General features: G+C 34.8%; 2 protein-coding genes across 2 annotated transcripts; both read right to left on the bottom strand.

Annotated features, from left to right (window-relative positions):
• Positions 1-200: 200 nt before the first annotated feature.
• On the bottom strand, positions 201-21,821 carry LOC150106028 (BTB/POZ domain-containing protein 6-B-like). Its single transcript, XM_090393760.1, has 3 exons — positions 21,775-21,821; positions 4,214-4,449; positions 201-2,596 (listed from the first exon to the last, which is right to left on the bottom strand). The coding sequence occupies exons 2-3, from the start codon at positions 4,438-4,440 to the stop codon at positions 1,531-1,533; spliced, it is 1,293 nt and encodes a 430-aa protein (XP_090249886.1). The 5' UTR covers positions 4,441-4,449; positions 21,775-21,821; the 3' UTR covers positions 201-1,530.
• LOC150106027 (BTB/POZ domain-containing protein 6-A-like) lies at positions 21,710-25,523 on the bottom strand. Its single transcript, XM_090393761.1, has 2 exons — positions 25,292-25,523; positions 21,710-24,078 (listed from the first exon to the last, which is right to left on the bottom strand). The coding sequence occupies exons 1-2, from the start codon at positions 25,516-25,518 to the stop codon at positions 23,016-23,018; spliced, it is 1,290 nt and encodes a 429-aa protein (XP_090249887.1). The 5' UTR covers positions 25,519-25,523; the 3' UTR covers positions 21,710-23,015.
• Positions 25,524-27,350: the final 1,827 nt, after the last annotated feature.

Below are 27,350 nucleotides of genomic sequence, written 5' to 3'. Positions count from 1 at the left end.
TCTGTGATCAAAACGTATTCTTTTAAGAAATTAAAAAATATATATATTCAAATCGTGCATTGTTAAAATTGAAGAATTGACTTGCATCCTTTATTACTAGAATTTTTCAAATATAAAATCACGAAGAAGAAGTAGAGCAGGTTCGTTTTTTTTTTCTTTCATGATAGCAACCTTAACAATACCTAGTGATTATTAAATACTTCTATCCGTTTTGATAAAAGCCATTGTACAGATAAGATATCAAGGTACCTTCTACAAACGCCCTCATAAAAGAAATTCAGTTTGGATTTTGACAAATAATATACCAGGGAAACAATAAACAGATTAAATTACTTAATTCCATTACAATGAAAATAATCTTAATTTTTTTTAGAAATCGAATAGATCTTGTGGAAAATTATATTACATCTGTTAGAAAAACATATCTGATTTATTTTTTTCTTGTCTTCTGTTCTCAAGACGGGTTGAGTCCCTCATGAATAAGAGCCTTCCACCCTTTTTCGTCCAAAGCAATTTCTTTCATATGAAAATACATTTGAAAGTCCAATGCAGTTCTCAGGGAATTTTTCCCATGTTAATCTCCCCCCCTCCTGGGTCTCATACCCTCCACAGTGCCCTCAAATACGAGATAACTCTGTCAGGTTCAAAAATCAAATTGTTCCTTTTTAACATTAATAGCAATTGTCTCGACATATTAGTTACATTACTATTACTATTAGTTGGCTATTAACAGATACATTAACACTCGTAATTATTTTAGTTCGAATCAGTTGCGTGAGAGTAAAATTACTATTAGAATAAACAGGCAATTGAAAGGTTAGGAGGAAAACACGTATGCTTAAGTAAACAAGATAATGAATGAAAGTACACATTACATATATAACTTAAAAGCATTTCTATAAACTAATGGTAACTGTTATTGGAGAGACGATTTCCATTAGCGTGTAGGACACCTTGCAGCTATCAGAGTGGCATTAGTCTCGAAATCATGAGGGTATGAATTCCTTGAGGTACCAAACTGGTTTCTCATAGAGGCTTGTTCATGGATTCTCGATGTCGTCTTGCAGTGGCCTTTGACCAAACCCCAATAAGTTTCTGTCGCTAAAGGCTTCTTTCGCCTCATCTTAATGAATCTCAGTTCGGTGGAGATTCTGTGAATTCAGAAGGCCAGTGAATACTAGGAAAATCAGGTTTCTCTTAGGGGAACTGTTCCCCACCGATCTTGTGAAGGTAACGGATCATAAATTGATAAAAGGTCCATGAAGGATCGTCCTTGGTCAGTATTTTGTTTGAATAGTTTCTTCTTTTTTTATGATTAATGCTTTTAAGAAAAAGGTTTTCCATAAAAAAGTAAGTAAATGAGTACTGAAGAGCTAACGAAAAATTACTCAGCACATAATTGGTATTTTCGAAGAGTCGAATATAAAGTAAATATGATTAGCACATTTTGTTTCAATTCAGATGCTCAGTAATATGTTTGACACAACGGGGCTAGTTCAGGAAGAGTTTCAAATTTACACGTATTTCGTGTTAGGTCTTGTGAAGCATCACAACACGAAGTGATTGGACTTTGTAATTATCTCGAAACTGCACAGTGAACTTACACTCCTCTACTAGCACTGCTTTCTGAACAATTGGAGACCACAAAAATGTTTCCATCTGTTTTCCAGTAGCAGTTGCATTAATTACTAATTTATCGCCCTTTTTGACCCCAAATGGAATAACGCTTACATCTTTGCCTTCATCCCAAACATATCTGGCCTGTTTTGAAAATGAGGATTCTTGTTTCAAAAGAATTTCATTAAACCGAAATTCAATTCCATCAGGCTGCCTTATTATCATCGAAATATAAAGAATTATCAAGGAACCCTCTAAGATATCCATGGTAAAAGAAACGGCACAATCTGTAGGAGTGGAGAGATTCCGGACGAACTCGTTATACTTATCAATTTTTTTGGGTGAAATTAAATAATATTGGGTGCATTCCCATGCTCGATGTTTTCGTGGAGAATTCACAGTGCTGCCAATGGACGAAAGACGTTTAATTTTAGTTTCAGGTTTTATATCTTTACACAAGAAAGGACCAATTTCTTCATATGCAAACAATTTCGTTTCTAAAATATTCACCAGTTCTTTTGCTGTCATTAACTGAAATCGGATATGATTGAGACTATCTTTAAGAAGATTACGCAAGTTTTCTTTTGTTGGTTTGGCACCCTCTTTTGAGAGGTAGTTTAATCCCCACTTGTGAATGGCATTAAACAAACAATATTCCGATTGGATAGTCAATGTGTCCCTGCGTACTATGAATTCCATGGTCTCTTTCGAACAATTCAAGAAATCGGTAGAGTTGAGAATTATTTCTGTATGTTTGTCGAGTATTTTCAGGCAACTGTAGATCACGTGATACAATTCCTTAGGCTTAGCGAATTCGTAAACTTTACACAGAGAGCCATTGTCAGATGACACTTGTCCCAACAAAACTTCTTTACTCTTTTCTTTGAGTAATTCGATTTGGTATTTATCTGCAATGCAGAAGATTTCCATGGCTTCATCTAGTGATCGGATTGGCTGTACTTCATCGGTATACAGGTACCTGAAAAAAAAAAAGAACAGCATCATTAGCTATGAACCAAAAGGCAAAAATATAACAAAAAGAAGATTGAAAGGAAGTGCGATGCTCTTAAGGAGATTTTTAACTCTTCAAACTTTTAAATGGATAATGAGTCATTATTCTTTGGATGAAAATATCTAGTATGAATCCCGGGAATACTTAAGCATTTTGTAACCTTTTAAAATCCTGATCATAATATCAGGAGTTAATCGTTCTGAAATTTCACTTTAATTCACAAAAACAATCAAAGAAACTCGATAAGAAATAGTTATCAGTCTCGACCTTACAAAACATTCTTTGATCTGAAGAGTCTTCTCTCTTTCAGTAGCAAAATTGCTCTTTGCTTCGAATAATCTAGATTCGAAATCTATCAATGATGCGAAGAATCTTGATAAGAACATTTCGTCTGAAGATCAATTAGCCATGCTCATACATAGGTGAAAGTGCTCCCTCTCTTAAAATAGAGGGTGTGCAAAAGAACCACATGACATTTACCTTTCGGGTAGATATGTCAGTTTGCAACCTGCCTGGGACGAGAGAGAGGACCCGTTATAATTGTGTTTCAATTAAGAATCGCTTAGTCATCTTTTACTGAATCGAAAGAACCAGGTTTTTCTCCCACTAAAATTTGAGATTTTATTCCCTCTAAACATAAATATTACTAGAACGCGCACGAAATTAACAAATACAATAAATCAGATACATGACCACACTTACTAATTCCCCAACACCCAAATCCTCTTCAGAATGAACGAGGCTCTATGAGTATATACGAATTGATTATGGTGTGTGTGTGGTGATAAGACTAACCATGAAAGATTGCCTTGACTACTCAAAAGGGAAACTGCTATCAGCATTAATTACCGACAACGTGTATAAGGCTATCTGAGAAGTATTTTGTTTGTCAATTACTTATATCCTCAGGTCAGTTTCTGCGTTTAATTGTGGAGACACTGTGACACTGTGCTACTTGAAACTTTGTAACTCTCCTTCAGTTGAAAAGACATAGAAGATAGAGCAGTTAAGATGGTTACTGGAGAAGTTTCTCTTTTCTCTCTTTTCCCTTCTTTTTTCCCTCTAAACATAAATATTACTAGAACGCGCACGAAATTAACAAATACAATAAATCAGATACATGACCACACTTACTAATTCCCCAACACCCAAATCCTCTTCAGAATGAACGAGGCTCTATGAGTATATACGAATTGATTATGGTGTGTGTGTGGTGATAAGACTAACCATGAAAGATTGCCTTGACTACTCAAAAGGGAAACTGCTATCAGCATTAATTACCGACAACGTGTATAAGGCTATCTGAGAAGTATTTTGTTTGTCAATTACTTATATCCTCAGGTCAGTTTCTGCGTTTAATTGTGGAGACACTGTGACACTGTGCTACTTGAAACTTTGTAACTCTCCTTCAGTTGAAAAGACATAGAAGATAGAGCAGTTAAGATGGTTACTGGAGAAGTTTCAAACTTGTTGATTACTGAAGACTAGTTGATTTTTTTTTCGCCTTTTCCGTTAATACTCTAAATAAATCTAAGAGAAAAGACGCTCGTCAAATATGACATGAAAAAAAATTTAATGACTTACCTGATCATGAACTGGAATGCCTCGGGTGTGACACCGGGAACCAATATTTCTCTCTCTTCATTTAAAGAACCATAAAACATGTCAGCAAACGTAGGGCTTCCCAGTGCAAGTATCAGCTTATGCAAGTGTATTCTTGTCCGTGGTTCCTTTTCTCCAACTACAAACGTAACATCAGAGAATTCTGGATCTTTCAACAAGGAGGGGAATCGTTGCTTTGCTGTTGTCATGACTACCAGCTGAAATTAATGCAATATATTCAACACCAGTAATAATTAATTAAAATATTCGATACATTAATATTTTGCTAAGATTTATGTATTCATACTTATATTTATGAATATTTTCGAATTTTTTAAAGCAACAAATGAAAGAAGTGCAAGAGCAATAGCTAGTATAGAGATGGCCAAAATATATAAGAATATGTCCTTATGGAGTCCTTAAGTACAAATAGGATATGGAATAACTATTAAAGATTCGGAATGTCATACCCATATAAACAGCTTCTGTTTTGTAGATGATATTTTTCTAATCGTCTCAAACATTTAGACTGTCCAAAAACCAGCTAGATAATTGATTAAAAATTCAGCATTGATTGGATTGCAATCAACTGTAGTAAAACTAAGATTTATTACTGTCATTGTTGAAGGAAGCAGCAAAGACCACCGAAAGAAACAATTCAAAAAAGCAGCTGAGAAGATGGTTCCTACACCAATTAGACATCCACCATCACCTATGTTCACACTGTTTTTGCTCTCTCTCTCTCTCTCTCTCTCTCTCTCTCTCTCTCTCTCTCTCTCTCTCTCTCTTTCTCTACAAACCTACTAATGGACTCCGAGCATGGGAAGCAAAGAAACAGTTCAGGCAGTACATACGCAAATTTCTTTCTGTAAACGAGACTCATGAACCATCAAACATTTAGAATCGACACAAACCAGACCAACTTGGCTCAATTTCATCCAATAGACTTTATATCCATGAGTTGTTGTTATACGTATCCCTCTGTATATATTCCCTATTCATATTTGAAAAAACATATTTAATGATGTTTTTTCAAACATCATATTTAATGATGTTGAAAGTGTAGGGAAAAGGTAGAACTTTGAATACATAAATAACTCACATTTCATTATAATGAAGTTAACTATTTATTAATGGATGAAGCTTGCTTTAAGTCGTTCACTATCTCGTGTGAACAGTGCATAGCAAAATAAAATGAATATATTTAAGTAAATTCAAATAACATTTACCAAAATAACTTTTCTTCATTCCTTCGGTGAATAAATAGAGCATTCTATAATCTAAATTGCTAGGAAATCGTCCGAAACAAGTCTAGTGTTGAATGGCGTGAGTTGCCCAATACAATTTTTGTTAATATAGTAGTATAAAAACCCAAGATTCTTAGCAGGTAAACTCTATTTTGTTAATAATAGTATTATTATCATCAAACTTCCGTGGATTCGAAAGGCTAACAGTGTCCCAAGAATAACATATCAAACCATTACTTAAATTAAGGGGATATTAAATCCCACATAGTTTTAAAACCGAATAAGAAACTCAAAGATTGGAATCAGAGAGTTTCTTGCCGAATATAGTAAACTATAAAGTATCGGAGACACTCGCGTTAGCCAATGCAAGTGATCCTAGTACGTAGTACACTACCGGATGACTCGTTGCAAAGGTGAGGGAAGTTCGGATCGGTATTCTTAGGTGTTTTCCATAATGTAAAAACACATTTCCTAGGAAATGTATGCTGTTATTACATTATGGAGGGAGGTCACTAGCCAGACCGGTTTCAGCCTTTTTTGAGGCTTCATCAGTGAGTAGCTAGAACTAATACCAAAGTGTATAGCGAAAGGAACTTATATACTCTGCGAACGAGTTATCCAAACAGGTACAACCATTAAGTTACTTAAGTATAAAGAGCTAATAAGCTTCATTTCGGCAATGAAAACATTACTTAAATTAAGTAATGTTTTCGCAGAGTATATAAGTTCTTTTCGCTATACACTTTGGTATTAGGTCTAGCTACTCACTGATGAAGCCTCAAAAAAGGATGAAACCGGTCTGGGTAGTGACCTCCCTCCATAATGTAATAACAGCATACATTTCCTAGGAAATGTGTTTTTACATTATGGAAAATACCTAAGAATAGCGATCTGAACTTCCCCCACCTTTGCAACGAGTCGTCCGGTATTGTACTACGTACTAGGATCACTTGCATTGGCTAACGCTAGTGTCGCCGATACTTTATAGTTTACTATATTCGGTAAGAAACTCTCTGATTCCAATCTTTGAGTTTCTTATTCGGTTTTAAAACTATGTGGGATTTAATATCCCCTTAATTTAAGTAATGTTTTCATTGCCGAAATGAAGCTTATTAGCTCTTTATACTTAAGTAACATCAAACCATGCCTCAACGCATTCACGATGTCGTTGCTCACCACAGTCTCGGATAACGCATTCTACTCGTCCATCAGTCTGCATTCAAAAAGCACCTTACCAGTACATACTGGTATGTACTGGTAAGGTGTTTTTTTGGTAAGCGGGATGGTCTTTTGTCTTTCCCCATTCTGTGAAAAATTTCCATCTTAATCTCGTAATAACACCTCATCAATTTATGACATAGGATGATAGGCGTAAGGTGAGACCTTTGTTTGCAATTACCATTATGCGTATCAGAAATTATTGAGTCGATATGCAATATTTTGATTGCCTTCGGACATTTTCCCAATATCACCATTATCTCGACATTCTTTTTTGAAACCGCATGACCAAATTATTCACGGTAATCTATATATATATGGAAGAACATCCGTAGCTGAATTGACAGAGATGGAGCCCTTTGATTGGAAATAACTGGATTCGAATCTCCTCTAGGATGCGAAAAACCTTTATCAGGACTGTTTAACTGAAGATGACTTAGCCAGTCTCATATGGAGGTGGCAGGGATTTCCTCTCGGAAACATGGGTTTATGATCCTGTAATCAGGGAAAACGGCCTAGGACACAAGCAGTTTGTATACTACGAAGTCTTAGAATTCTTATAAGTATAGAGGATCCACAATATCCTACAATTATGGTTAAGAAATGCAATGATACTCGGAAGGTCATAGGTGCTTAACTACTGATTAGAACCATTTGATGATGATGATGATAACGCTGCACATGGCGTGATCCGTGCCTGATACAATAGAACCATAATCTCCTTACGTTTGCTCTCAGTGTCCTCCACATTACCGCAATAAGCCATTGTACTGTCCACACAAGTCATGAATGCTTTCCCTAAATTTTAGCCTCATATCACTGAGCATCCCCGCACCAAAGATCAAACTTTTTTAAAACATTTTATAAATTTAATAGCTGAAGGATTAACCACCCTTATTTAATATTTTAAACTTTTAAATATTAAATATTTAATTTTATTTCTTAATAGAATTAATCATATGTCCGTCGTGAGTCGCGATCTACAATGAACCATTGTGCTACAGTGCTCATTTATTTAACCCTGATAACTTTAAATTCGTTACCTAATCCAACAAAAATATTAATATTCATAAAACAGTTGTCAGTAATTTGTTTAGTTTAAGATACCCTTCACGTGCAATTAAAACTTCTCTGAAGTTTTGATATTTAAATCGTGAAAAACGGAAAAATTACTTCTTACCTGTCTTCTTCCAGCTTCGAACCAAAATTAATACTAACAGTTAGGGCAGAGTTCAGTTTTCTTTCTTATCAAATGAAAAGCTTGAAACATGTTTCTTATCATAAAATTGCACGTGCCTATGCTAAGATAACGCGGTTTCAAAACAGCTAACCAGTATTACGAATAAAAATGGAAACCACCACCTTGTTTACACATAAATGTATACATAATTATTAAAATGTATAAGGTCGTGTTTCGTGTTTATTAAAAGTTTTTCACTCATTAAGAATAATTACAAACATTGTATATGACACTGACACACTATTTAACACTAATAATCGAGTGGCGTCGATAACTCATTTTGACTATGATTGCATTTTTATCGATCCGATATATGAAAGTTTTAAGAGTGCATTGCACATCAGAGTTCATCTTAATTGGGACAATGCAATTAATTGTAGGATAAATACAATAATGTGCAATAAATAATAGTAACCAAATCTGTCTAGATAGGGGGACAATGCATTTGTTATAAGATATATTAGCAAATAATAGTGAAGGAGAATGCTATATTTGGTGAGGATATTTGATTTCCTCAAAGGTGTAAAATTTGGAAGAAGAGAACGAAGCTTTTCCTTCGACTACAATCCTGCAATCTGCAAAAGTTCTGGCAGAAAACGGGACATTGAGCAGATCATCAACACTGTTTCCCATTGTAAATATGGGCAAAAAAATTATAAATTATTTGCAGAAAATTACATATTAAAAACCTGTCTATGTCGGGTTTTTAATATGTAATTTTAAACACGTCAGTTCACACTTCCTGCAAGTAAAACAGACGAAACTCAGAAAACAACAACTGTGACAAATAAAAATTTTTAATTGGATTGATTCACACAATAACCAACCACAGCCACTGATTTATGGGTGCTATTGTCTCAGCGCACACCTTCTCTCACTTTCTGTGTGGTTTAAAACCACGGGAAAGCTAATAATTTGACCCGCTGCGCCATTTGTACGTCTGTTCAAAGGACTGAAATGTGTCCGTAATTGTGACAGCGCAATTGAGCTATTAATGCGAATGTCATGAAATTTTTACTCGCCGAAAAGCGTCCTCTTCATGAACAATTAGTATAATATGTTTAATTTTGGGAATCACTCGAAGCCAAGAAATAATTAGGGGAGTCTTTTACATGAATAAATGCAATATAATAGCCGTGATATTTCTATTCCGTGGGTGTGCATCGCACACCTAGCATATCCTGAATACACGACCCTGATTATATATGGATGATCAGTATGAATCGCAAGACGGAAAATGGGGAGAACGGAGAATGCTGTATGCGCAACAAGAAAGTCGGGAGTTAATTATAATTTATAAAACAAACTAAAAAAAAAAAAAACATCTAAAACTCTCTAAATTTCGCAAATAGAGAAACCAGTACTTGTCAATTTTTTTAAATCAGCAGTAAGGCAGTTTGCACCGCTTACTATTCTCAAGGTTCATTGCATTTCCACGGAGTATAGATATTAGATATGAGCTGAATTTTCAGATATAGCCAGCAAAATTATAAACTATTCTTTTATAACATATAACGTGTAAAAAAAAAATTTTGCTTTCGTTTTGGGCCAGCTACTCTGAATTGGCTACAGCTGGAGATTGAATGACCATTCAGTTTCCAGTTATCGACTACACCAATTTCAAATTGCACCAACAATAAATTTAGTTTGGCTGTGTATGCTTGGTTTTGAATCTCGTCTGACACTTAAAAATATTGCAATTTTTCGTCTGAAAAGTAAGCAATTCTCATTCAGAGTTTGAAGGATTTTTTTTTCTCCCTGAAAACTCAAGTGGATTTTAATCCGGAGTTTCATTGAAGAAAACCCAAAAAGAATGCATGCCGTTAACAAACATAATAGTTTGGTTTATAGCCTTAGATGCTTCTGCTGTAATTAAAAAAAGAACACCAACCGTATTACAAATATTTTAAGTGGGACAGAGTATATAATATGCTTCAATGCTAAATTTTCTTGCCAAAATTCGATCTAAAGATAATTATTGTACCAGAAAAGATAGAAGCCATTTGAAAATGTTGTTGACTTGAAGTTGTACCACCGTAGTATTCTACTGAACACAACACTGTGGTGATACTTTTTTTAAAGTCAGAGAAAGTACCAGCTGTTTCTTGACGAACAGCCATTTTGTCAAATGAATATAATAATTAATTATTAATTTTTTTATCAGAAGTAAGGACTTGTTATTATGTTACTCTCTTGGTAACTTTCTTAATGATGGAATTAAAAAACAAAGACTTTAGCTATCTACAAATATAAAGACCTATAGACAATGTAGATTATAGCCCAAAAACTGGAACATTTTCATTGCCTTGATTCAACCAATTCAAGAGTTCGCTGAACTTTGGTGTAGAAGGGCACGAATTTTTCTCATGGAAGAAACCAGAGTCTTTAAGCTCGTAACTCAGCAAAACTTGTAAGTTTGTTCTTACATGTAAGAACGTATATGTAAACACTATTAGATCTAGGAATTGTTTCGTATCTAATAGGCTTTGGAATTTATTATTATTGTTGTTAATGGGTATCTCTATTAAGTCCAAAGACCCAGTGTAGGACTGATAAAGGGGTTTTCAATACAACGATGAAGTATGGATCTAATAAATATGCATGTTATAAGGAATAGTATAATGAATATTATATGACAAGTCGTATGAGTAATTTATCGTAGGGTACCACGGAAAGCGACTGTAAGTTAAATTGATACAGCGCATTCATAAATAATTTAGAATAATTTTTGATAGAGATACAAATCGCCGTTCTCTCCCTCAAACCTTCAATTAGGCCACATCTAGATTGCTGGGCACAGATTTATGAAGGAGTTAAGTATCCTTGAAAGGTTTCATAGGAGAGTAACAAAGGCGGCATCGGATGATATGACACTCATTCCTAGATAACTGGAATATTTTTCAAAGGTCGAAGAAAAGGAGGGAATAAGGACAAGAAGACATCAAATAAAAATTGTATACAAGTGTGGTGAACAAGGGAGTGAGGAATAGAATTCTCTTTCATGAAGATTGGTGTGTGAATGGAATGTATTGCAGACAAATTCGTGCCTGAAATTATGAATCAGTTAAATATATTAATATATATTAATATTTGCCAAGCTGGTTTAGTTGGCCGAGTGAGTGGAAATCGCAACTACTATCGAACCTGTGGGTTCAGACCCCGATTCCCGCGATGTACATATTATTGATAGACTTTATGACACGGAGATAAGAGAGATTTTCTTCGAAGGAAATATTTTTATCAAACAAGCACAGACAAACTTGCCGGAGAACACACAATAAACAGACACTCTTCCCGTAGGCTGTTTCGATGTAAGTATAAATAGTAAGTAAATATGATGGGGATTCTCAAGTGTAATGTATACATTTCTCTTCTTCCTCTAACCGTCATGTATGCTGCAGTCTCAAAAATAGCAAATTCCAGCTGTAATGTAATATACATTACAGCTCTTCGATTACAAATATAAATGTTAATTATTAGCTGGTTATATTATCAATTATCTCTTTTCGAATAGAAATTCGAATCATATATTCGAGTAGAAGAGTAATTAGAAGCATGTAGAAGTATTCAGTTAGTGTAACTGGAGCATTCAAGATATGCGACTTTGTTTTTTTATTTCGTATAATGATACAACGTTCGTGAGCCCCTTTTACGAGGAGATACGGCACGATTTTAATTCCCCCTATTTTCGCCTGAGCTTGGAATCATCAGCTATGATGGCTGGAGGGACCGTCTTAAGTATTCTGACTATAATCCGTGATGTAATCTGAATATAATCCGTTATGTAATCTGAATATAATCCGTTATGTAATCTGAATATAATCCGTTATGTAATCTGACTGTAATCTGTAATGATGCGTCTGGACATTGCGAGGGTTTTGACAGAATACAGAATGGAAGATTGCTGCATAAATTGGAAAACATGGGTTTGCATTATAAAATATTAACGTGGTAACAGATGGCTGACTGACTGTTATCAACAAATGGTTTACGGGAGATGTGAGTTTAAGGTAACCTGTGGCAGTAGCGCACCCAGAGGGGAGGGGGTAGACAAGGGGGCCCAAACCCCAAAGAAAACGGGAAAAAAACACTAGAAAAATTTTCAAAAATCTTTTCTTAATTAAAATTCTTTTTTTTTATTTATGTTGTGTCGTGTCCTATTTCTATACTACTTATGAATTAGAGATCATTGCAGATGCTCAGACATTAGGTCGTATGCGATGTCTAGTGTGTATTTTCAAATCGTCTACTCAACTAGGGCCCGCCCCTCCCCCTCAAGATTAAATCCTGAGTGCGCTTCTGACCTGTGGTATGCCACAATGATCAGTCCCTGGTCCACTATTATCCAATCTCTAGTTTAATGATGTTGGGAAGGATTTGACAAACGGCATAGAACTATTTCCTGACAATGCAAGGATGGGTAGGGTAATCAGGAATGCTGCTGATATGAAGTACTGTACTTGCAAAATGATTGGAATAGGTTGGACTTGTAGGTAATGCCACGCTGTAGGTAGGAGGCGCCCTTGGGCAAAACGTTTTCAGCGCCCCCATAAAATAAGTTTATATGAAACTTTTTTGCGAAAAATTTTACTTTGTTAAAAGTAAAAAACAGTTTAAACGCATACATAAAAATAAATTTTATTTAACAATAGTAGAACATTTGTGAAGCAAGTGTGAAACAATTAATTCATTACTAAAACACATTTGTATGGTTAGATGCTTAAAATAATTGATGTAGTGTACTTACATAACTCTGAGTATCTGACTTTTATTTCTTAGGTGAATGTATATATGCATCATCATAATATCAGAGCATTTTATCCTGAATCTTCGTGTTGCCGTAATTTTTCAGCTTCAATTACCTATTCAGATGGCTCAGGAGATAATTATTCACATAATAGTCGACAGAGAACCTCTGCTTTGCAATGAACAGCATGGGTGTACTAAGGGAAGGTCATGTTTCAGCAACTTGCTCACGTTCTTTAATAATGTTACCACTTAGACAAGGGGAATGGATACACCATGATACTTTTGGATTTTGTCATGGCTTCTGACAGAATATAGCATAGAAACCTCGTGCATAAAATGGAGAATATGGTTTTGGATTATAAAATATTAAATAAGAGGATGGCTGACTGACAGATATCAAAAAGTGTTATGCGGGGAATGTGAATCTGTAATAGTATCAGTGCTTGGTTCATTGTTATTCACCCTGTTCACTAATGATATTGGGAAGAATTTGACTGGAGATATACAGCAATTTTTGCTATGTGACAAAATTAGATCTTAATGTAAATAAAATGCAAATTTGAGTAAGTAAATTAAATACAAATTTTAAATAACTCGAATAGTTCGTTTAGTATGGTAAACTTCTGGAAAAATTATAAACTGCAATATGTGTCAAACATTTTCTGACACATATATTACACTCTGAACCAAGCAGCTCAGTGCTTAACGTATCCGCTTTGCTACAATGACCACACTGTGGATTCCAATTCCACTATGATAAGAATTCTTGTAAAGAAAAATAAAGTAATTAAAAAATAGTAATAATGCAGATAAACATAAAAGAAAACTTATTTGTATTTCTCTGTGGTAAAGTGGACGTTGTCTACTTTCTGTAAACAATAGGATTCAAATCTTACTCTGGCACAAATATTTGAGTAAGTCATTAGGTGACAGACATCTCTGGTTTCTTCACTGTGCAGCCACCGTTTTCCTCTTATTTTAGACTCAAAATAATGTTTTCACAGAGTTTCCTGTTTAGTCTCCAGAGCCGAATCCTGAAGTCTACGGTACTAAATATGAAATAGGTTACCAATGTGTGTTAGGATGGATTAGTGTAGAAAACCATCAATATCGTGTGTGTGTGTGTGTGTGTGTGTGTGTGTGTGTGTGTGTGTGTGTGTGTGTGTGTGTGTGTGTGTGTGTGTGTGTGTGTGTGTGTGTGTGTGTGTGTGTGTGTGTGTGTGTGATTTTTATACACACATGTAATTTTATATATATAATTTTTATAATATAAAAATTTTTTATAATATTTATTATAAATTATAATAAATATAATTTTTATTTCGTGACACCATCAGGTAGTCCAAACACGGATCAATGAAAAGCACCTACTCTAAAACTCTTCCTCTCCAACACTGAATCCACCAACAACAGCGAACCGCAACTACCATCCATCATCGTGTACACCAACGTCATCTACTCCCTCACCATCACTAGTATTTTCACAGATTTTGACAGAAAATCACAAACATTCATGCCCATGGCAAGATTCGAAGCCACAGTCTTTTGACTGTAGAGAGGTTCGACTAACTACCCGACCTGCAAAAAAAAAAAAAAAAAAAAAACGATTTCCCCGGTGAGACTGAACTCACAACCTCTGCATAAATCAGAAGTACTGTCTTCTAAGCTTACTAACATTGAACCATTGTTCTGCCTATCTTTATCATCAGAAACAACTGAGGATTTCCTGCCAGCTCCTATCCAATATCGTTAATGTAGAGATTTATCAACAATGATTCAAGGATCGATCCCTGGGACACACCACTAGTCACATTAGATCTGGCAGATTCACATCACCGCATCCACTGTCTGATACCTCTCCTTCAGCCACCCACTTCTGAATACCAATAGCTTATATTCTAATTCGATATTCTCTAGTTTATACAACAGCTTTTAATGTGGTATCCTATCAGCGTCTTAGCAAAGTCGAACAGTATCATAGTGTATCCATTCCCTTTATCCAGCTCAGATGTAACATTATTATAAAATACGAACAAATTGTACTCCGACATGACCTCTATTTAGTAAACCAATGCTGTTCTTTGCAAAGTGTAGCTTGACCGTCTACTTTTAAGTCTTCTTAAGGATAATGAGAGGAAAAAGTTGAAATAATTTGGACAAGTTGAGAGATGGAAGGAGGACTTCTCCAAACAGTAATAAAAGATAAACTTCCTGTAAAAGAGGAAGAGGTAGACGGTCAATTAGATGGACGGATGGCATGTCTGATCTTCAGAGCATTGAAGCCTCCAGAAAGGCATACAAGAAGACCACATGGCGAGGATTAGTTTGACACACCACCGAGCATCTAAGCGACCATATGGCATCTGTTGATATCCAATAAATAACTGGATCGTTATTGTGAGTTTTGGATTTATTTATGAAATAACACATGCTCAGTTGCAATGTTATTCTTATTTGGAATACAAATATTCTGAATATCAAGTCAAAATGCTGTTGTGAGGATCGGATTTTTCATTGTCCAGCAAATGGTTTGAGAAGTCAAGCGAATATAACAAGGAAAGTAAGTATATTATATTTATACTCCGCAATACTTATTTATAAAATAAAATTAATAAAATAAAATAAATTAGATTAATCAACACGACTGCGTTTGTAAACAATAATATGAAAATAATTGTTGTTTTAAAAGTAGTTGTTAAAATTTAAATTAATTAAGTTGTGCGTTTCAAACATCCCATTCTTAACCAGTACAAATGAAAAATATTAATATTAATTAAAATGTTTAATATTAATTATTTGCACTTCGAGATTTGTTAATGACCAATAATGCCGAAATTACTGCTGATACAAACACGATTAAACATATATAGAAGCACATACCGGTAGTGAGACATTGCTGAAGACAATTATTATGACACGAATGCTTACGAAATTTAGCGGAAAATTCCGACAGCGTATTTCGGATTAATTGAATTGGAACTTTAAATGCAAGCAGTTGAAACCAATCGGTTGCAATGCGATGTGCCGTCAACCAGATGCGGCTCGAAGAGATCAGTCGATAATGCCAAAGAGACATGTAATTTTTTAAAACTTTCTTTAGATTTTTTTTAGTTATTAAAAATTAAATTATAGAAGGGACCTGCACTTATCTGCAAGAATACGGTGACATAAATATCAATGTAAAAAAAGTAATCAAAATTAAACAAAAAGTGTTTCGTACTCCTAACAGACTTTTGTGTAGCAGAGAGGATGCAAGTGCTTCACCTTGAGTAACACTGCGTTAAAGAGAAAAAAATTAAATAATAATAATAATTTTTTTTATTACATTGAATACATTTGATACAGTTATTACATACATTACATACATTTGATTACACATGATACATTACTTACATTTGTTTACATGTGATATTTACATTACGTACATTTGTTTACATATAATACATAAATTACATATATTGGTTTACATGTCATACGTACATTCCATGCACTTGGTTACATATGGTACATCTTGGATGAGAACTAATTTCTCTGCTTTCATCCTCGAAGCTTATATGTAAGCTTATCTGAGGATGACACCAGGTGGTTATTATTTATTGTTTTTTTTTTTGCTGTGTTGGAAGGCTACGAAATCTATGATTGAGAAATTCGCCAGCACGCACGTACGCACGCACACACATACACACACGCACACAATAACTTGGAATGTATTGAGGCGTCGCTGAACTGGAAGCCTGAACGAATATACTGTGTTTCATTAAATTTGTATGGTATTTTGGGTGCGTGTTTCTTGTTCATAGTATGTCCTTAGAGCTCTTTTCAGGCTATTGTAGTTTGTAAGGTTTTTGTATTCAAAAGGTAATTTGTTTATCATGTCTGGGATGTAGAAGTTCGTGTGGCCTTTCCGTAGTGGTTATTGTATTTATATGTGATATAATTATTTGTCTGAGGTCTTGTTATGCGATATGTGTTTCTGACTGTCCTGTAGTTGGCATCGAAATAATTTTAAGCAAAGCTGCACATTGACATAAATGTTTTGCTATCAGTATTTTGTTTTCTGACATTGCACTGTATATAAGGTCGTTATTTTCTTTTTGTTCCCAAAAGGTCAGTTTTATGATTTTGTACTGTAGCGACATTAATCTATTTAGTTTGTAGGGTGCACCGAAAGCATACGTTGTTATAGCGTATCTTAGTATATTTTGGCATAGTGCTTTGTATATCAGTGTTTTTAGGTGTGTGGGAACTATTTCTTTTAACCTGTAGAATTTGCCAGTTATTGTTCGGAGTTTGTTGTATAGATGGTTTATGGCTATTCCAGTTCATATTTCCATCGAAGTAAATTCCAAGGAATCGTATTGTTTCAATCTGAGTGATTATAGTGGTTTCGCTGTTCTGTGTTTTTTTTTTTTATGTTGGAGAGTGGATGTTGGATGGTTATATATTTGTTATCAACTGGTCAAGTCAGTGGATTTCTGAATATCATTAATTTTGTCTTCTCTCAGTTTAGGTGTATGGAGTTTTTCGTGAGCCAGTCTGTGATCAGATTTATGTCATGTTGCATATTTGTTTGGGATATGTTTGTGTTATTATGGATGGATATTATCGCTGTATGGTCTGCGTATTGGAATATCTTACCTTTGAGAGGTAGCAAATTAATATCGTGCGTGTAAATGTTGAATAGAGTTGAGGAGATTACAGCTCCCCGTGGCACTCCACAGGTTACTGGTAGCACTCTACTTCGGTTTGACCCGATACTTGTGATATGCTTTCTATTTTGGAGGTAGTTTGTAAACCACCTGTGCAGAGGCCCGTCTATTCCAACATGCCTCAGCTTTTCTAACAAGGTTTGATGTGTGAGTGTAGCTAGATCAATAAAGACTACCATGGCAATTTTGTTTTTATCTAAGGCGGTATTAATTACGTTTGTAAAGTCTTCCAAGAGAGACGTTGTTCCCTTATTTTTCTGAAAACCGTATTGTGTTTTGGGGATAATATGAAAGATCTCTGTATATGCTGTGTGTTTTTTCAGTACGATCCGCTCCATAATTTGATTGATAATAGGTAATGTTGCTATGAGTCTGTAATTGCTGATTAAACTTCTTTTTCCATGTGTTTGTATATGGGTGTGATTACGGCGGTCTTAAGCATACTTCGTATCTGTCCTGATTTAAATATTTAATTTATTAATTTTAGTAGAATAGGCCCTAAACTAGTTGCATGTTGCGTGATATCCTTAGGTCTTATTCCATCAATTATTGGGCCTTTTTTTAGTTTGATTTGATGTATTATAGAGAAAGTTCTGCTTCTTTTATGGTTGGGAACCATAATGTCTGTTTTGATTGTGGTCCAAGTGGAGGATCCCGTTTTGTGATTGGGGGAATATTTCTATGCACTTATTGGATGGAGTCTGAAAAGTATTGGTTAAAGTCATTTGCTAGTTGTTGGATAGGTTTTGCGTATTTCGTGAATCTGTGTTTTATGGATTCGGAGGCGGTGGTGTTGTAAGCACAATCTAGCATCTCGTTGATCAGGTGCGAGGTTTGTTTCATGTTGTTTTGTGCAGAAGTTAGTTTGTCTCTGTAGTAGTTTCTTTTTGCGTTTCTTATTTGTGTTGTAAGGCGATTCCTTGTTATCTTATATTCAGTTTTTAAAGTTGTGTTATTTGGATATCGCTTTAATTCTTTCCATAGCGTGTCCTTTCTGTGTATTTCTAGGATTAAGTTTTGTGTTATCCAGGGATTTTGGGTTGTTTTTGAGAGAATTCTGACTTTCTTTGCAACTTTTTGATATATTTCCTCCAGTGTGAGTCTAATGTTGCAGTATGAATCTGATGCCATGTGCTCCCAGTTGGTTTTTCTTATTTCGTGGTTAAATACTTATTCGTCTATTATTGTTTTCTGTCGCTTTTCTTCTGTGGGACATTGCATGGATATTGTCTTGGTGTGCAGATTTGGAGCCGTGAAGTAATGGTCTTCTACTTCGCATTTTATGACTGATGAAGCAATACTGTTTGGTGGTGCTCGGACGTTTATATAATCTAGACAGGAGGCAGTGATAGTATTTCCGAATATTTCTTCTCTAGTAGATGATATTATTGTTGGTATCAGATTATACATGGATAGTGTGTCTAGGTATTGTACAGTGTTGTTCTGGTTTTCGTTTGCAATATTTATGTTTATGTCGCCGATTATCATTAGATATTCGGTTGAGCCTATTTCTTAGCGTGAAAACCAGCAATTGAGTTCATGCAAGAATTTTATCATGTTTAAGTTTGGTGGCCTGTAAATAGCATTTACTATTATGGGATGCTGTTTATTTGTTGTATTAGTGATTTCGAGGCAAAGGGTTTCAGCATGCTCAAATTGATAACCAGTTTCTTTTGCTATTAATTTATGTTCGATAAATATTAATATTCAATCCCCTCTTTTTGTTTGGCGGCAAGATCTATGTTATTGGAAGCCTGGATTTTGGAAAGCAGTCGCTTCGTCATTAGTTATCGATATTTCTGTTAGGAATTACACCGGTATTATAAATAATACCGGTGTAATTCCTAAGATAAGCCTGTAACAATAACCAATGTTTTCGGATGCTTTTGATGTTAATATGCAAGATTGAGAGTCCTCTCGCTTGTACTCTGTGTTGTTTCCATGCACCAAGAGAGTCGAAAGTACAATTGCTGTTGTATTCTGGTGTGTGATTACATCTATCTGATGGTTCACATTCATTTTTCTTGTGTTGAGGTCTTCTTTTTGAAATAAATTGGAGTCTTTTATTTCACTCTGGCCGCGTATCTATGTCTTCCGAGCTTTTTATTTGTATAGACTTTGAAGTTTGTGACTTTCTCAAGAGTATCTTGCTGTCTTTGATCCACAAAAATTGATAATTTTTTTCTGTTTTAGCTTTTCTTGCTTGGTACATCAGATTCTGATTGAAAGGTGTTAAATCCTCAGATGAAAGAGTGGTGTATTGTCTTGTGTTGCGTTTAAGTCCTTGACAACTGGTTTTTTCAGTCGTCTGGCTTTTATGAGATTGTCTCTTGTAGCCTTGCTTGTCAGACGAACTATAAATGGTGCAGGTAGTGGCGAACCTTGTTTTTTGTTCTTCCTGGGAATCCGATTTATGGTTTGAGTATGATTATGCTGTAGGGGATGTCAATTGCATGACCTAACTTTACAGCTACGTCTCTGAGATTTTCTGTGGATTCACTTTCTGGAAGACCGTTTATGACAAGGTCTTCTTTATGTTGTTGTTGATTTAAAAGTTCGTATTGTAGTTTTAGGGAATTAAATTCTTGACGGAGTTCGGATGTGTCTTTTATCAATTGGTGTTGCCTGTCAGTTAGTACGTTAATGCTGGTTTTAATGTCTTTTACCGTTTGTAAGACTTCTTCGATTGTTGTATTATTAAATGTAACAAACTCTTCATATTCGCTAATATTTTTTGTTATTTGTTTATTCTGTTTATCAAATAGTTCTTGGACAAGATCTACTAAGCTGGCTTTTATATTTTCTAAACCTTTTTCTAGTAATAAATTTACGGAATTGCAATTATAAGATTCACCAGTGTTTTTTTGTCTGTTCAGTTCATCGTTCGATTCTGCCTCCGGCATAATCAGTTGCACTGTGGGTGGCGGCATTTCTTTGGTTTCTTTGCAGTTTAAACATTTCCAATCCTCTCGTTTGGAATTGGATTTGCGTTGCCATGTTGTTTCTGAAATTTCGGAACATGTAAAGTTAGATTCCTAAGGCATTTCCTGCAGGTTATATGACTTCCGTCGGACGGTAATTCCTTCAGGCACTTGTTGCACTTCATGGCTCACCTTTCTTCCCTTGGACAACTGTAACGATGGCGAGGTCCTTTGTTCTATGCTCGTTAGTGACCACGGTGAACTGTGTTTAATTTTCGGCACACTCAGATTTTGTATTGCACCTGACCGATTTCGATGAATTATATTTCACTGTCTTCAGCGTGACAAGTACAGTTACGTTATGATACTTTTAAATTAAAAACAGGAGTTAGAACCACATTAACACTATAAAAAACGGGACCAGCAATACGACCTTGCAACCGTTCGTATGCCTACACAGCACCCTCTGTGTAAGCGCTATAATAATAATAATAACAATAATAATAATAATAATAATAATAATAAAAGCTTCCTTTCTTTACAGTGACTAAAATCTACTGCAACTTTCGTACACCAGGTGGCATAATATCCAATATATGTTTTTTGTTAGCAGTATGTAATCATCAATAACTCAAAAACCAATAGATGAGATCGGAACATTATATTCTTATGTTTTTTATCCATGTTTCATTCTAGTAAGTAAATAATGAGATCTTTCACATAAAATAATATCACAATTTCTACTTGTCTTGCATTACACTACACTCAATACTTAACTATTATTTGTGACCTGGTGAATTGCATATATGCAAACATTTGTCATATTATTTCCCGAAAACCTCTATTGTTGTGGATTTTTTGTATTATGCAGTGAAACAATCCGCCATAAGTGTTGTTATGTGTGGTGGAGATGTAATTCTCTATTTTGAACTAGTTTGAATATATTTATTTATTTATTTGTTTATAATTATGCAATTCCAGTTTTTCAGTAACTGGTAGTAAGCGTTGGTCCGTCATTAAATTGTATTATTTTCACACTTTAAAAAAAGTATTCAAATCTTTTGTTGTTATTGTTAAAATCGAAGACATGACTTGTATTGTTTATTAACAGAATCTTTCAAAGATAAAATAATCACGAAAGTGAAGCAGAACAGCTTCGGTTTTTTTTCATTCTTTATGATAGCGACCTTAATGATACGTAGTGATTATTAAATACTTCTGTTCGCTTTAATAAAAGCCATTGTATGGATATGATATCAACGTTAGAAACGCGTATCTTCTTCTAAGTAAATATTATTTCCATAAAGAAAATTTAGTTTGGATTTTCGCTAATAATATAACAGGAAAACTAAACAAAAGAAAACAGAATAAATTATTTATTGCCATCAGAATAATCTTAATTTTTTTAGAAGTGGAATAGCTCTTGTGGAAAATTATACTACATCTGTTAATAACAAACCTGATTTATTTTCTTCTTCTTCTCTTTAATTTTCAAAACAGGTTGAGTCTTTCACACTCCTCTGTCCAAAGCACGTTCTTTCATATGTCAATATCTTTGAATATCCAATGCAGTTCTAAGGGATTTATCCCATGTTAAGCTTCGTCTCTCTTCCTCCTCCTCCTCCTCCTCTTCCTGGGTTTCGGATCCTCCATAGTGCCCTCAAATATCAAGAAAGTCTGTTCGGTTACTATGACAGAACTAACGGATTTATTTTAAATGGGAATTTTTTTTAATATTATTAGCAATTGTATCGACATATTGCTATCACTATTAGTTAGCTATTAACAGACACATTAATGTTCGTGTAATAATTGTAGTACGAATCAGTTAGATGAGAATGAAATTACTATTGGAATAAATAGGGCATTGAAAGGTTAGGAGGAAACCAGGCATGCTTATCTAAAGAAGGTAATGAATGAATGTACACACTACATATACAACTTGAAAGTATTGCTATGAACTAATGACACGTCTTATTGGACAGATCATTTCTAATAGAGTGTGGGACCCCTAGTAGCTGTCAGAATGGCCTTAGTCCTCAAATCATGAGTGTATGAACTTCTCGAGGTACCAAAAGTGTTTCTCATAGATGCTTGTTCATGGCAACTGGCTCTCCTCTACTATCACTGTTTTCGGCACAGGAGAAGACCACAAAAATGTTTCTATCTCTTTTCCAGTAGCAGTAGCATTAATATACTCGATGTCATCCTGCATTTGCCTTTGACCAGACTCCGGTGTGTTTCTGTCGCTAAAGGTTTCTTCCACCTCATTTTACTGATACTCAGTTCGATTGAGATTCTGTAAACTAAGAAGGCCAGTGAAGGCTGGGAAGGTCAGGTTTCTGTTTGGGGGAAACTGTTCCCCACTGATCTTGTGAAAGTAAATGGATAAATGTATCATAAATGGATAAAATATCGTGAAGAATGGTCGTTGGTTAGTATTTTCGTTTATCATTTTTATTATTTTTTTCTTTTTGTTGTATGATTCATGCATATAAGAAACGATTTTTTATAAGAAAGTAAATAAATAAGTATTGAAGAGCTTACGAAAAAATTCTTCAGCATATATTTGGTATGTTCGAAGCGATGAATATAATATAAGTTCGATTTCCTCATTTCGTTTCAATTCAGACGCTCAGTAACATGTTTGACAGCACGGGGCTATTTCAGGAACAGTTTGAAATTTTCGTGAATTCAATGTTAGGTCTTGTAAATCACAACACGAAGTGATTGGACTTTGTAATTATCCCGAAACTGCACGCTGAACTTGCATTCCTCTATTAGCACTGTTTTCTCCACAGGTGAAGACCATAAAAATGTTTCTATCTGTTTTCCAGTAGCAGTTGCATTAATTTCCAATTTATCGCCCTTTTTCACTGTAAATGGGATAACGCTTATATCTATGCCTTCATCCCAAACATATCTCACCTCCTTTGAAAATGAGGAAATTTGTTTCAGGAGAACTTCGTTAAACCGAAATTTAGTTCCATCAGGCTGGCGTATTATCATCGAAATATAACGAATTATCAAGGAACCCTCTAAGATATCCATGGTAAAAGAAATGGCACAATCTTTAGGACTGGAGAGCTTCCGAAAGAACTCGTGATTCTTCTCCATTTTTTTGGGAGAAATTAAATAAAATTTGGAGCATTCCCAAGGACGATGTTTTCGTGGAGAATTCACTGTGCTGCCAATGGACGAAAGGCGTTTAATTTTAGTTGCAGGTTTTATATTTTTACACATCAAAGGACCAATTTCTTCATATGTAAACAATTTCGTTTCTAAAACATTCACCAGTTCTTGTGCTGTCATTAACTGGAATCTGATATGATTAAAACCATTTTTGAGAAGGTTTCTTAAGTTTTCTTTTGTTGGTTTGATGCCCTCTTTTGTGAGGTAGTTTAATCCCCACTTATGAATGGCATTAAATAAACAATATTCCGATTGGATAGTCAATGTGTCCCTGCGTACTATGAATTCCATGGTCTCTTTCGAACAATTCAAGAAATCGGTAGAGTTGAGAATTATTTCTGTATGTTTGTCGAGTATTTTCAGGCAACTATGGACCACGTGATACAGTTCCTTAGGCTTAGCGAATTCATACACTTTACACAGAGAGCCATTATCAGATGACACGTGTCCCAATAAAACTTCTTTACTCTTTTCTTTGAGTAATTCAATTTGGTATTTTTCAGCAATGCAGAATATTTCCATGGCACCATCTAATGATTGGATTGGCTGTAACTCATCCGTATACAGGTACCTGAAAAAAGAACGGCATCATCAGTGAACCGAAAGACAAAAAACATAACAAAAACAAGAACTGAAAGAAAATGAGAGATTCTTAACTGTTCAACATTTTACAGTATAATGAATCATTGCTCTCAAGAAGGATATATCTGGATATGAATTCCAAGAACACGTTCAGCATTTTCTAAACTTTTAAATCAAGGCTGAGTTTATTGGTTTCAGATCCTATCTTCAGGATTTTATCGTTCTGAATTGTCTTTTAATTCCTAAAAATCTCTCAAACAATCTCGTTAACGAATACTTATCTGCATTACCTCACAAAGACTTTTTTTGTGTGTGGTCTGTCGAGTCTGCACTCCTTCAGTAGCAATACTGCCCTTGCTTGGAATAATCTAGATTCTAAAGTTAACTAGAATGCGATGCATAGAATCTTGATAAGAAAATTTCGTCTGAAGAACTAGTAATGCTCATAGAGAAGTGAAAGTGTTCCCTCTCTTAAAATATAGGGCGATCGAAAAAAGCCATGGTATGTACTTTCAGGTAGATATCTCAGTTTGAATCCTGCCTGGGAGGAGAGAGAGAGAAAACCCGTTATAATTGCATTTTAACTGATGATCGTTCAGCCATCTCATACTGAATCGAAGGCAGCAGATTTTTCTCTTACTAAAATTTGTGGTTTTTTCCCTCTAAGCATAAATATTAGTTTTAAAGCACAGGAAATTAAAAAATACAATATATCAGACACATGGCCTTACTTGCTAATTCCCCAGCTCCCAAATCCTCTTCAAAATGAATTAAGCCGCTATGAGATATACCAATTGACCTATGAAATGTATGGTAATAAGACTAACCATGAAATGTTGCCCTCAATACGAATGGTATCAAAAAGAAAAAATATTAAACCTTCTATTTTGAAGCTGGCATCAGAATTATAGAACAAAGTGTCTAAGGCTATTGGAGCAGTTATTTGTTTATGCCAATTATTTTACCCTCAGGTCCGTTTCGACGTTTAATTGTGAAAACACTGTGCTACCTGAAACTTTGTCACTCTCCTTCAGTTGAAAAGACATCGAAGAAAATGCACAGTTTAGATAATTACTGGAGAATCTTCAAGCTTGCTGATTACTGTAGTCGAGGTTTTTTTTTTTTTTTGCATTTTCCAGTAATACACAAAATAAGTCTACGAAGAAAGGATGCTCGTCAAATATGACACTGAAAAAACTTACTTGACCATAAACTGGAATGCCTCTGATGTAACATCGGAATCCAATATTTCTCTCTCTTCATTTGAAGAACCATAAAACATGTCAGCAAATGTAGGGCTTCCCAGGGCAAGTATCAGCTTATGCAAGTGTATTCTTGTCCGTGGTTCCTTTTCTCCAACTACAAACGTAACATCAGAGAATTCTGGATCTTTCAACAAGTAAGGGAGTCTTTGGTTTGCTGTTGTCATGACTACCTGCTGATATTAATGCAATATATTCAACATCAGTAACGAATAAAATAATTCAATACATTAATAATTTGTAAAGATTTATGTATTCATACTTTTATTTATGAATATTTTCGAACTTTTTAAAGCAACTCATTTGGTTATCTCATTCCATCCATTTTTTTCAAAAAGAAAAAAATGGATGGAATGAGATAACCAAACAAAGAAATCAGACAACAACGGGAGTTGGAATATGTGTTATTGCTAACCAAAATTTCATGAAAGCTTCCGTTAATATAACATTTCTTTTTAGTAAATGTATATTTCTCGATTCAATCAATAGAAAAAAGATTATCACAATTCCCAGTTATTATGGCAAACCCTCCTTGAAAATAACTAAAGTAATACCACTGCCATACCTGAACTGCTGTGCAAGAGAAATGGCTAAGACTTTTTCTTTTTCCACTGGACTTCTTCAGTACAAATAGGAAATGGACGTGGAATAACTCTTAAAGATTCGGAATGGCATACCCATGTAAACAGCCTCTGTTTTGTAGATTATGTTGTGGTAATCGATTCTAACATTTAGATGCACATAAACCACCGGTAATTTATGAACATTTCAGCATTGATTGCTGTCAGTAATCAACGGTAGTAAAACTAAGATTTAATACTGTCATTGTTGAAGAAAGCCAGCAACAATCACCTAAGAAACAATTCAGAAAAGTAGGTGAGATGGTTCGGACACCAATTAGACATTCACCATCACCTATGTTCACTATTCTCTCTCTCTCTCTCTCTCTCTCTCTCTCGCTCTCTCTTTCGACAATACATACGCATACTTCATTCTGAAAAGGAGACTCATGAACCATCAAACATTTACAGTCGACACAAATCAGACTAACTTGGCTCAATTTCATCCAATAGACTTTATATTCATGAGTTGTTGTTATACGCATATCTCTGTAAATATTCTCCTATTCATATTTGAAAAACTATAATGAGGTTGAAAGTATAGGAAAAAAGTAGAACTTTGAATACAACATTTCATTATAATGAAATGAACTATTCAAAAATTGGTATAGTTTTCTTTAAGTCGTTCAACATCTCATGTGAACAGTGAATAGCAAACAAAAAAATGAATATATTTAAGTAAATTCTAATAAAATAAACCTAAATAATTTTCTTTCATTCCCTCCATGAATAAATAAAACTTTCTATACCTAAATTCTAAGAAATCGTCTCAAGCAAGCATGGAAAGACGACAGTGGACAAAAATGCTACAGACAAGTCCTGCAATCTGGTGTGGAATGGCGTGAGTTGGCCAGTAGATTTTTAGACTGGAATCTCTACTCATTGTTTATGTTATTACTATTATTATGATTAACCTTTCGTGGATTCGAAAGACTAATCGTGTCCCAAATATAAAACCATGCCTTAAACGCATTCATGATGTCGTTGTTCACCACAGTCTCGGGTAACGCATTCTAATCATCCATCAGTCTGCATTCAAAAAAAAAAAAAAACCCTTACCCATCTGCTCACATCCTCCGAATACATCCTCGAGGGATGGTCTTCTTTTCTCCCCATTCTGCGAAAATTTTCCATCATAATCTCGTAATAACACCGCACCAAATCATATGCAATAAATGATGAGGTCTAAGGTAAGACCTTTCTTCGCAGTCACCATTCTGCACATCAGAAATTATGGAGTTGATAGCGAATCTGAACTTTTCCCCAATATCACCGTTATCTCCTCATCCTCTTGAAAACCATATGACCAAATTATTCACAGCAATTCACATATGCAAGGACATCCGTAGCTCACTTGATAGAGTCGAAGCCCTTTGGTT

The sequence above is a fragment of the Typopeltis vanoorti genome, chromosome 6 (assembly GCF_054136105.1).
Source record: "Typopeltis vanoorti isolate ZY-2024b chromosome 6, IOZ_Tvanoo_1.0, whole genome shotgun sequence".
Taxonomy (NCBI): Eukaryota; Metazoa; Arthropoda; class Arachnida; order Uropygi; family Thelyphonidae; genus Typopeltis; species Typopeltis vanoorti.
This window is presented reverse-complemented; position numbering and strand designations above follow the sequence as displayed.